The sequence below is a fragment of the Cuculus canorus genome, chromosome 1 (genome assembly GCF_017976375.1).
Source record: "Cuculus canorus isolate bCucCan1 chromosome 1, bCucCan1.pri, whole genome shotgun sequence".
NCBI classification, from domain to species: Eukaryota; Metazoa; Chordata; class Aves; order Cuculiformes; family Cuculidae; genus Cuculus; species Cuculus canorus.
The window spans coordinates 142,660,591-142,673,027 of NC_071401.1; the positions used below are offsets into that span (position 1 = coordinate 142,660,591).

Sequence of the window (12,437 nt, forward strand, 5' to 3'; positions counted from 1 at the left end):
AACTTCTTTGTTACTAGAGCCATTAAAATATTGTTTGGAGTAAACTCAAAAGGAATATTATGATTCATCTGAGGTTCAGAGTCCAAAAGATATACCTTAGATGAAGCATGTTTTTTCATTTCAGAGATATGAGATATGTTCAATTTTCAGTTCCACCAAGTATGTTTTATTTTTTGGTCTAAGGATCTAAACAAAACATGGTTATAAACTGAAAATTATAGAATGTCACATAAGAAATCATGTAAAAATAGCTGAAATGGTTTGAAATTGGCACAGATTTGAGAAATGTTATTGTTGACCTGAATCTACAACATTGGCCAAAACATTGTCACCAAAAATGCCCAATACCTCTACAGACAGGTTCCTGAGCCTCTTGTGCTGAAATCGGATCTCATTTAATCCTCTTTTGATGATGTTCTTTTCTTTGATAGCTGTGGAGGGAGTTAATGTCTTTAAGGGCTGTAATTGCAGGGAACGCAGTGTCATGTTTAGGGATTACATCTCTCTTTGCTCACAAGCCCTCCGGTTTCCTTCCTGCAGCCTGGGTGTTGTGCTGTCCAGGGGACATGGGGAGTACATTCTGCTGGGGAACACTTCAGTGGAAGAAGGTAGGTTAATCTAAAACAGCCATGCTGTCCTAAGGGAAAAGGTAGCTACTCTGAACCCCACTGCTTCAATTCTCCTTCACAGCTGGTATTTACCTGCCTGCTACCTAACTAAATACTCTGTGTATTATCTGGTTCCAGGTTTGCACGACCTGCTCCAGCCAGACTTGTCTTTAGCAGATGAATGGTAAGTGGAAGAAATCCCATCAATGACACAGGACTTTGTCATGAGATTTTGGCTTCAGTTCCCAGCAATGTGGCTTGAGTTCACTGTCCTCTGTGGCCCAGAGAATAAGTACTGTTGTTCAGCGACTGTACCTGCAATGGCCTGATCATCTCCAGGCGATTCAGTTCCACCTCTTCCTTTGGGAGATTCCACCAAAGCCACCATGTCCCTCTGCTAAGGAACATATCCCAAGATTTATCCTCGGTCTTCTTTGCTCAGACTTATTTTGCTTCTCCTCATGTTGCTCAGAATTGTGCTACAAAATCTACAGTATGTCAGACCTGTCAGAAAATTTGGTTACAAGCTTGGCAAGAGATTGAAATGCTTTTTTAAATCCTAGCTTATTTTTAGTTGGCATTTTTCTGAACTGAGCCTAGACCTAATTTCTAGTGAACATGGAGGTGATTTATGACCCCTGTTTCAATAGCAAGCATAATTTATGGGTTTGCTTGGTTTGGATATGGAACAGGGTGAAGCATGGCACTTTCCACTTATTGCTGTGAGTTTTGGGATTTTCATGAACCCAACATTCAGTTACACTCAAGCACATGAACCCAGCCTGTATCAAAGCCAAAATAACTATATTCAAGAAACCTTGCATCCCTTCACACCTCCCATTACACTGTCAAGTTTCACAGGCAGCGCATTTCAGACACAAGCAGTGACTTCTACTCCTAACTTGGGGTGTCAGCTTACCACACTTTACATATTCATTTCTCTCAGACTTCTCTCATAAATCACTCCTTTCAGGCCCTTTTATGAGTTGTAATTCTCTCTTACAGCCCCTTCACTTCCCTTATCTTGACAAAGAAGTGGTCAAAATTGGAAGAAGGATTAGAAGACTGGTTTCTTTTATAATACAGAACATTTGTAATACATTCTTCTGCTTCTCCCCAGACTGTTGACCTGAGGCTCCTGCAGCTGTGTTACTTTGGGACAGATTTTGTTGCCACTATATCACACTGCAAGATCATTTCTCATATCACATTTTGTTTCTCTGTCTTTTGCTTTTTCTGTTCTCACCCAAATTGCACATGACTCTGTATTTCAGGTCCCTCCATCACATTGTTATTGTTTATAGAGACACAGGTAGACATCTTACACAACATACAACACAGAAAACTGCTGGAAGGATTTAGGATGGCTGCGTTGCAATGTGAGCTTATACTGAAGAATGTAACAGCAACCTTGCAAAGCACAGCAGCCAGATTAATTGGTGTTTGGTCTGCTGGCAGTGTTTGACTAATAGCCACACTGTTAGATTTTGAGTGGGCACAGCATCCAGCAGCAGCAAAATCTTTGCAGCCCTAGTTTTCTTGCTGAATCTTGTTTGCCATTATTATTTTCCACAAGCATTTGCTTAACTGTTGTTTCTCTTTGCCCTTGTGTATTTCTTTTCCACTCCCCACCAGGATTTATTGCATCACTGACATTGATCCAGATCACCGGAAGCTTAGCCAGCTGGAGGCTGTGATCCGTTTCCTCACCGGAGAGGAGCCTGACCTGGAATGTAAGTCACAGGCACTGAAAGGGCCCTGCTGGGCTTTCCCTGTACCCGTCATGGGGGAGAGGGGACTGTGATAAACTGATTGGCGTCAGACTGAACTCCTCTGGCAGCTGCTCACCAAGTCAGGACTGAACTTAACCTCAGCTTAATTCACAAATGGAAATGAGCTGAGGATCCACTTCCTTGTCTCCATCAGAGGATTTTTTTTCCATTTCAAAGTTGTCACATAACTCAGCCTTATCAAAGATTTCAGCATAGGAAATACTGAAAGATAAAATTCTTGAATGAAGCTTGGCAGGGGTTGCACACCATGTTTCAGACAGACTGACCAGCTGGTCTAGAGGGGTCGATGGCAAGAGGAATCAGGAAAGCTGCTGTGACTCCTCTTCTCCCCAGAGCCCAGGCAGCATCCTCCAAGGGCTGTACATTCTCTCAGAACAAGGATTATTAATTTTGTTTTCTAAACACAAATGGTAACTGATGAGGAAAAAAATTTTTTGGAGTTACTATCTTTTCTGCTCCCGCTGCTGCTCATCCCTTGCACCAGGATGGGAATCTCTTAAAACTAAATTCAAATGTAATCCAATAGTTGTTCCTCTCTCAGTGAGAGCAGACAAGTCCTGCTGTCTTTGGAGCAGGCTGAAAAGAGGAGATACAAGTTGAAGAGCCAGAGAGGTGGAGAAGGAAAATTTCAGGAGAGCTATGAGAAGCGTGTAGACTTGGAAGTACTGTTGAGGAAAAACAAATAGGATTTGGACACATCCTAGACATGTAGGGCCTGGGGAGGGAAAGATCTGGTGGTGAGCTCTGGGTTTTGAAGTCTGAAAGACAACAAGGATGGAGAGATAGATCTTAACAGCTCTGACAAAGAAAGGAGAAAGGAAGCTGGGAGAACTTGGGAGAAAACATTAGGGGAGACTCCAGATCTCAGCACAGAAAGTGGATACAGAAACACTGAAATGGTGGGGATGGCTCCATCTACAAGAGCACTGGAAGGGGAATATCTGCAATACAATGGCCATCACATCCTCACAGGAGATGAATGCAAACAGGGCAATACAGAAATGAAGTAGGTTAAATAAATGGAGGGTTAGAGTATGTAGTTTAGCACATGATGATACTTCAAAGCTTCCTAAGCACCTCTAAGTTCCAGTTCAGAGTCGATTAGACTGGTAGCCTAGACTGACCTGAGTATCTGGTGGAAACCAGGACAGGACAGTGTTTTGTGAGACTTACAGGAAGGAAGGAGGGCTAACAGAGAAGCCAATGAGACAAAGACAGAGTAGAGGCCATGAAGAAGTCACCAGTGGTTTTGAAGAAAGCTTCTTGAGTGGAATGGGGAGGCTGGCATACTCTCTACAGGGCACCCAGAAGAAAGGTCAAGCCAGAGATTTGAGACAATGACTGCGGACAGCCTGTTGAACAAAGGAGAAGGTTGGAATGAAGTTCTGATGAGTAACTTCATTTGAAAACATCTCATTTGCCCATACTTTCAAACCCAAATGCTTCCACTGAGTTTACAGGGGAACCAGTCTGACAATCTTAGTTATAACATCTGTTCCTGTGCTCTCCACCACCCAGGGTTGTACATCCTGTTCTCAGCCCTGTAAGAGGAAGCCTCTTTTGTGCCACACTGCTCCACTGTCCTGGCCAGGCAGATGCTCCTTAACAAGGAATTTTCCACTTAGTGAGTAACATATCTTTCTCTTCTGTTTTCTATTCTCCCATCTTCTTAGGTGATGAGGAGTTGGTCCAAGAAGTGCTGTTTGATGCAGTAGTCACTGCACCCATGGAGGCCTACTGGACAACACTAGCCCTCAATATGTCCATGTAAGTGTATGAGAAATAAATCTGGGTAAAACACCACGGAAAAAGCATGTCCAGGTGCTGTGGGCTTATGCAGTGCCCAAAACAGTCACAGACCCTTGTACAGCAGACAAGAAAGTTTAGAAATAGATCAAAAAGCTGATATAAATAGCTCAATAGCTCTAAAAATAACTCAAAGAGTGTCTCTTGGGAGTGGACTCCAACAGGATGGGCCCTCTCAGAACAGCCTTTAGTTTGGTGAGGGGTTTTTTGGTAATGCAACATTAATACAACCCACGTCTGAATACCTCTGGAGAATGACATGATCCAGAGGTGTCACTATAAGTGGTCTTCAGCACCAGTTCTTTGCAGCACCTAACTCAGATGCACTCTATTTGCCTCTTTAGTTGGTAAGAGTTTGGTATCTTAGGGCACTAAGACCATTTCAGTTTAAAGTTATTGTGAGTTATTTCCTAACGCATCAGTTATCCCGTTGGATGGCAGCAGCACGGCTTGGCTTGACTTCCTAGGTGACTGCAGCAGAAGTTCCATCTCAGGTAGCAAGGAATGTGCTCCCTTACCTGCAGTGAAAAAAAAAAAAAAAGAAAAAAAAGGAGTTTGATCTTGTCTCTACTGGTGTTGTCTTCAGTTTGAGCCTCAGGGAGGGAGTGGATGGGCTGGCTTCAGGAAACATCCTTCTACTTCATTATTTACAGTGAGGAACTTGTTGCTTGTAATCTAGTATCATGTCACACAGATCTTCTTTCAGCAGACAACATGCTGCTTATGCAGATATGTGGCCATGGGACTCCTATCCCCATTTAATTTACCAATATCCCTACCACTAAAAGAAGCTAAACCAGTGGTAATCATGCTAGGACACCCAAATATCAGCACATCTTTAAACAGCTATATCAACAGACCTCCCCACTTTAAGGCCACCGCACTGCAGCCAGCTCTCTACCATGTAGCTGTCCCATCTGTACCCTTAATACCTCCAGCAAGACACATCAAAATCAATCTATTTCTTCAGAGTCATTCTGCTACCCTGCCCATCCTCTGCATCCCTGACACAGCCATTCTCTCTACGTTGTTCCTCTCCCTCACTTCAGCCTCAAGAGGGTAGCCTGGAGCAGGGCTAGCAGGAGGAGAAGAGCTCATGATCTGCTTAGAAGAGAATAAAATGAGCAGACTTCAAAGGTGTGAATCTAGACAGAAGTGTAAACCTGCCAATTGCTAGCCAGTAACAACGATTAGCAGGGAGTAGCCAGTGTCACTCCAGGTGTAAAAGAGTTATATAGCAAATGAACTTGGGACTACATCTCCAGGGGTGGCTTCCAGTTCGAAAGACCCTCACCCTGGGACAGGGAAACAGCTGTTCTTCTGAAAACTGTTTGCTTCTGCTCATGTGTTTCTGTTCCACAGGGAGTCTGAGGTAGGTGTTGAGATGGCATTTCTGGGCACTCGGGCTGGACTCATGAGAAGTTCCCTATACGTGGGCTCTGAGAAAATTTCCAACAGGTAAGCCTCTAAACTGCAGCACAAAATCACCACCAGCCTTAGAAATGTATTTGGGGAAACAGAAAGGAAAGCAGCGTTACCTTGAAGGCATTGGTACTTATTTACAGAGTTAGGGTAGGGGTCCTTTGGTCCTTTTGATTGTTTTCTTAAAATACTGTCCCAAAGTACATTCATATCAATGAAGACCTTCAGTCATTCCCTGACTTCAGTCAGCTACACAGTTACTATATTTCTCCAGGGCCATTTTGCAGTGCAGAGGCTCTGCACTCCAGCACCCTGATGACGTTCCAGCTTGGCTAGGTTTGATCTTTCTGTCTCAATTCCTCTTCAAGGTTTATTCTGTTCTGCCTCTTTACATTGCGCACATCACAGTAGCGTCTCAGTGCCTTCCAGTGAGCCATTAAGTGATGTGACTGACATCTGTCACATACAATTCATTCTCTTGTCCTCTCCCTCAAGGCAGAAGTGTGCATTCCGTGAAGAGTTTTGACATGGAAAGGGTATAGTTTGCATTTTTATTGTGTTTTGAATAGGCAGGCTGGTGCGTGCTGCTGTAAGAAAGGACAGGTCACAGAGGCACACCAGCAAATGGAACAGAAGGGGACAGTGTCGGCGGCAGTCCTTAGCTTCTTGGCAGCTGTTTCACTGCCCCCGAGTTCCCCAAACAGGAGTCATACACTCAAGGCAGAGCACTTTGCTGTGCCTGAAAAGTGCCACTCTTCATATTTTTGAGGCAGACTGGGTAAGTCAGAGTAGCAACAAGGAAAAAAAAGGGAAAGAGGGAAAAAATGCTGCGTGCTGCAGGAGACTAATATGATGATTCCCTGTCCCCCAATGCTCATCAGGAGCATTGTTCAACTCTGTTACAAACTGCTGCAGTCACCACACTGCAGTGATGGACCCCACACATCACATGAGAGGCGCTTCTGGAATCCCCTGAAAGGAAGGAACCTTATGAAGGAATGATTATGGCAAAACATACAGCAAAACAAGAGCCTGAAAACAAAGGGGATTCGTCAGGCGAGATGTAGGGACCTCCAGGGAAGCCAATGACCTGATTTTCACAAGGTCTCTCCCGAGCACCCACTCCCTGTTTTGCCGTGCCCTTAGAACTCATCCTCTTCCCTTCAGGAGCACCAACACAGTTTTCTCAAGGACTTTCAGCCCGTGCCTCGCTGGGTGTTTGGCATTTAGCCCCAGCAGCATGACCTTCGGTTTGGGGTGGGGTTTTCTTCTTTTCGGTTTGGGATTGTTTGTTTGTTTTTGCAGGAGGCTGCCGAATTCCCTCTTCTCCACCTTCTCCTGCAGTAGCGAATGGTGAAGGGGGGGGGGAAACGCCCGATCCCTGCCCTCGCCCGGGGCAACAGCGGCACCTGGCGGGCGCCGGGCTGGAGCGGCGGGCCTGGCTGGCGGCTGCCCAGCCGGGGGGGCCTCAGCACCGCGGGGTGGGAGGCACATCCACGCCTGCCCGAGGCGGGTACGAGGCGTTTGGGTAGCGAGGGAGACCTGGAAATTCACCCCGGAGTTCCCAGGGCGAGAGATGAACTTGGTTCTGGGCGATCATAGAATTGTAGAATGATTTGGATTGGAAGGGACCTTAAAGATCATCCAGTTCCAACCCCCCTGCCACGGGCAGGACACCTCCCACTAGATCAGGCTGCTCAAACGCCCTTCCAACCTGGCCTTGGACACTTCCAGGGATGGGGCAGCCACAGCTTCCCTGGGCAACCTGTGCCAGCATCTCACCACCCTCATCGTGAAGAAATTCCTCATGTCTAGTCTAAATCTGCCCCTCTCCAGTTTACACCCATTGCCCTTAGTCCTATCACTACAAGCCTCTGTGAACAGTCCCTCCCCAGCTTTCCCGCAGCCCCTTCAGGTACTGGAAGGTCACTATAAAATCTCCTGGGAACCTTCTCTTCTCCAGGCTGAACAACCCCAACTCTCTCAGCCTGTCCTCGTATGGGAGGTTCTCCAGCCCTCTGATCATCTTTGTAGCCCTCCTCTGGACCCGTTCCAACAATTCCATATCGAGGAGGTTGGAACTAGCTGATCTTTAAGGTCCCTTCCAACACCAAATATTCTGTGATCCCAAGCACAAACACTAGCCGGGAGGAGAATGGGTTGAGAGCAGCCCTGAAGGGAAGGTCCTGAGGGTGTTGGTGGATGAGCCATCCACATCAGCATGAGCTGGCAATGTGTGTTTGCAGCCCAGAAAGCCAACCGTATCCTGAGCTGCGTCAGAAGTGTGACCAGCAGGGAGAGGGAGGTGATGCTGCACCTCTGCTCTGCTCTCACGAGACCCCACCTGGAGTCCTGCATTCAGTTCTGGAGTCCTCAGCACAGAAAGGACATGGATCTGTTGGAACAAGTCCAGCGGAGGCCACAGAGATGATCAGAGGGCTGCAGCACCTCCCAGACAGGCTGAAAGAGTTGAGATTGTTCATCCTAAAAAAGAGAAGGCTCCGGGCTGTGTTGCCTTGAGGAGGGCTGCCACTCCTCCATACCCTATACAAAGACTGCCCTGGATTTTCTCCCTGCAGGAAATTCCTAACACGGAAGGACAAAGAAAGTATCTTCACCATGGACCACTTCCCTCTGTGGTACCGCCGGGCAGCTGAACATCCCCCTGGGAGTTTCATCTACAGCATTGTCTCAGAAGATGATGCAGGTAACCCCAACCTGAAAACCACATCTGAGGAGGGAGAAAGAGAAAGCTTTTCCCATCTCACATCCCATGCCACACTTGTCCCAATCCCTTTATGCCTGCCGTTTGCCTAGTGGGAAGTTCTGAGACTTGGCCTCTTGGTGTTACCTTCACACCAGCATAGAGGCTGCTGTGGCCAAGACACAGGACACGGCAGAAAGATAAAGCTCCAAGTGGTGGGGAAGGCATTAGGGGCTGCATAAAGTGAGGTTGCAGAGGAATTGAAGGACATTTGGAAATGCAGGACCTGGATAACCTGAAGGATTTAGGGAGGCAGAATGTGGAGGAACACAAGGTCCTTGCAGGGCTAGAGAACATGTGAACTGTGAGAAGAAGAAGGTAAATGTATCACAGAAGGAATGATACACGTAGGTGTCACCAGACCTGGAAAGGAACATCATCAGGCATACTGGATGACAATATAAGCTGGGATTGGTGAAGTATCAGCAAGCACTCAGTCAGGAAGTGTAAGTTTAGAGGGTGTAATTTTTCCCATCGCTACTTTTCGTAACAGGAAAGGGTGGATTTGTTACAGAAGATGGTGGAGGAAAAGGGGGAAGGATTTTCCATAGCTTCCTTTTGTGAGGGCATCTCATTCATGCCCTGTGTCCTTCCCATCATATTGCTAGACCACAACACCTCTTGCCCAGCTGAGGAGTTCAAGCATGAGAGGAAAGCAAGGAAGCAGGGAACAGCTTTTCAGTGTCTCTTGTTGGTGGTTCCTGTGAGTTTGCAGGGCCAGCTAGGACCTCCTCAAAGGCTGGAAGAGAGCAGAACAGCCTAGAAAGAAACAATCCAAACAAAATACTCATGTGACACTCCTACACAGAAGGCAGAAATCCCCTACGTGCTTGTCTCTGGCCCCTAGCACTCCATCTCTGTCACGGAGCTCAGCACTTTAGCTGTTAAAGCTTTTTGTGGTACAGTGGTGGGAGGCTGGTGGGTGGAAAAGCAACTAGCAAAGAAGAGAAAACCAGACTGGGAGGCAAGAGATGAACCAGGATGGAAAGAGAAAACGCTTGAAAACTTCCATAAAAGCATCTCTCTGCCCAGCACCCTTAAATCTCACTTAAAAGGCAAATGTGAAGAGTGGGGGATGCATGGTAGGAGGGACCTTTTACTCATCTGCATGGCCTTTGCTCTCTGGAATAGGGCGTGGGTTAGAAAATGCAGTGACACCCTGTGGGGCTTCCTAAGGCACCCATTACCCTGGCCTCAGCAGTCACTGCTGGCTGAACATTGAGGTTTCTTAGAAATCACAGGTAGCTTTGCATGGATAAAGACAGAAGACAAACAGCTGCCACGTTTTTTTTGTATTAAATGGCTATTGGTTAAAACCTTCAATCAAGCCCAGGTCTCCATTTACCTGAAACCCTATGGGCATATTGTAAGAAGTAGTGCCTGACCCTGAAGACCTTATTGCTCTAAGCTGTAGTGGAGATTGTTTGTCCCTTTAGGGATGAGCAGCTGACCTTATAGAGACTGTGATCCATGAGATCACACAAGGTGCCTGTGAAGAGCCAGGAAATAATACTCATTGCTTTGCTGTCAGAGCAGAGTCTAGGCCCTTCCACCTTCCCAATGAAGCAACGATGCCCCGCCTTTTGGCCAGAACAGGCCTCCCAGTTTCTTAAGAAATTCTTGATGATTAGATGCCAAAGTCCCCCTTTCATGCTTTCCACATGACTCAGTACATGCCTGCCTTGTGACATGGGGTTTTCATCTCAGATGCACTCTTTATCACAGAAAGGGAAGAGCCCAAAGACCTCCTTGTTGGGGAGGAAACCAGCAGGAATGGCTGCAGGTCATCAGAATAATTTATCCAGAGCATCTCCTTCCAATGTCCAAAAGTCCCGAAGAGAAGACATCAAGGAAGGCCCTGCTTGACAAGTAGTTCTTGCAGCATAGATCTCTCCTGTGTTAGGTGTTGTTTTTCTTTTTCTTTTCTTTTTTTTTTTTTTCCTAGAGATGCTAAGTGTGTTTTCCTTCTTTGTCCCCTCCTAGGAAGGGCAAGACATTTGGGGTTCACCATAAAGGCAGGATCAGGCTCAAGGCACGTGAGCATAAAGGCTGGATATTTATTTCAGAAGGGCTTTACTATTTCTGACATCCTTGAGCTAGTTAATCTAGCTTTAGTCTAAAATATTGAGTGAGAGAGTCCAGATTAAACTGTGGTAAACAGTGAATTATGCTCTGGACACAGTAGGTACCACCTAGAATGATGGAGGCAGGAATGGAAAACAATAACAAATGCTGAAGCTCTTGGGAAAGAGAGAATCCCTGACTCATCTGCCTGAACAAAAGATTTTCATACAGCATGCAAGAAGGGAATTAGTTGCAGGCTAAATCGATCATGGTGACCTTCAAGCTGTCCCCTGGCAGTTCCAAAAGAGATGCCCCAGCTGAACCTAATCTAATCACTTTAAAATACACAGGAATTGAATCTGTCGCATGGACAAATGCAGGCTGGAACAACTGCACTTACAAAGAGAAGGGAGGTGGGGTTCAGTTGCTTAAACCTGTCCAACCATGCTATTTTAAGTGCCCTAAGGGACCTAAGAGATCAGCACGTGGCTGGCAGATGTGACACAGGACCTACAGGATGCTTAAAGCAGCAGCTAAAGGATAATCAGGAGATCCTGGGATCTGTTAACTCTGTCATGCAACAGAGTTTAGGAAGAAAAGTCCCAGAAGGCTTTGTTTCTAAAATGGAGTGCACCCTGGAAGAACCTTGAAGTGCTGCCTGTCTCTCCAGTTTGTAGTGCTGACCTGGTTTGGGTAACAGAGCTAGGCATAAGCCTGGTCTTTTCTGTGTGAGAGTTGGTGTCAAAATTACCTGTCCTGCTTCCACTCTGTCTACAGCATTTAGCTGGTGCATGAAACAAGGCAGCTTTTTGGCCAAAGAGAAGCTCTACATGCCAAATGCCATGCTCTCAAATTGCAGAGGCAAGTCCTTTGTATTCCATGCAGAGGTTGTGACTTTTTATCACGGGACATTATCTAGAAGAAAAAAACCCTACTCATAGCCCCTTAGGTTGCGTATGCATTTTGAAAGATGTAGTTCTTCAGACTCCTGGATGTTTTGGGATTGAGGCACATGTACACACTGGCCTGGATGTGAAAGCATATGAGCAAGCTGCTCCTGCTGTGTTTTCATTCCTCTCTGGTGGCAAGCTAACCAAGCCTGCTCTATTTGTGTCTTGACAGAGGGAGGTGGCCTACCACAAGTGGTGACAGTGAGCACGGCTGTGGCTGTATCCGTGGATGGAAAGATGGGTATTGCTGCAGGTAGGACATTCTGGTTTCTATCGTGAATGAAATGGTTGCATCTTGTATTCAGAATGGGAGCTGAGAGCTGTTAGCTTGTCATTCAAGGGAAATGACGGGAGCCACAACAGTTGTGATGTTGAAAACTAGGCTAAAGAGAGAATAATAGAACAGGTACTGAATGGCTGATAGGCTTTTGAAAGAGAAACTGGCTGTTTGAATGGAAGCCCATCTTCCATGACTGTGAATTTGTGGATTGAGCCTATTTCCCTGGAGCATGGGTGTTGAGAAGTCCAAGCAGTTTTTGAACTGTTTGCAGGAGTCATATTGGGTTTTGCAATAACAGTATGTTCATTCTTCTCTATCATTATCTCAGCTGGAAAACAAGTTTTGCCAGTGGAATGGGCTTGTTGCTTGATTTCCAATCCATAGATTGCCTAACTTATCTCTATATCTGAACTTTAAACCCTATTTGGCAGGCCTTCACTAGACTTTGTGTCTACTTTTTGAAAATTCATGAAGCGTATTATTTCCAACAGAACCCCAAAGCTTTTGAAGCTTCTCATATTTTCTGCAGCAATTGCTTCAGCCTTTACTGAAGTACAGTAAACCCACAAGTTAAATAGAGCAGCCATTTAATGAAACAAATCAACATTAATCAATAATGCTGGCATCATATCCAATGTAAATGTTCTGTGTAGGAGTATTGGGGAAGAGAAGATGTAGCTCAGTGGAATTTTTTTTAGACCTGGAAGCATTTACTAAGGAAAAAGATTGACAGAACAGGTAATGGAGTAA

General features: G+C 45.8%; 1 protein-coding gene across 2 annotated transcripts in view; it reads left to right on the forward strand.

Annotated features, from left to right (window-relative positions):
- Window positions 1–12,437, forward strand: part of CACNA2D4 (calcium voltage-gated channel auxiliary subunit alpha2delta 4) — a 133,039-nt gene that overhangs the window by 51,056 nt on the left and 69,546 nt on the right. For both annotated transcript variants that reach the window (XM_054067780.1, XM_054067771.1), the window contains 7 exons: window positions 541–608; window positions 747–792; window positions 2,244–2,341; window positions 4,075–4,168; window positions 5,570–5,665; window positions 8,209–8,336; window positions 11,580–11,660. In XM_054067780.1, coding sequence (XP_053923755.1) covers window positions 541–608; window positions 747–792; window positions 2,244–2,341; window positions 4,075–4,168; window positions 5,570–5,665; window positions 8,209–8,336; window positions 11,580–11,660 — 611 coding nt within the window. The remainder of the gene's footprint in view (window positions 1–540; window positions 609–746; window positions 793–2,243; window positions 2,342–4,074; window positions 4,169–5,569; window positions 5,666–8,208; window positions 8,337–11,579; window positions 11,661–12,437) is intronic.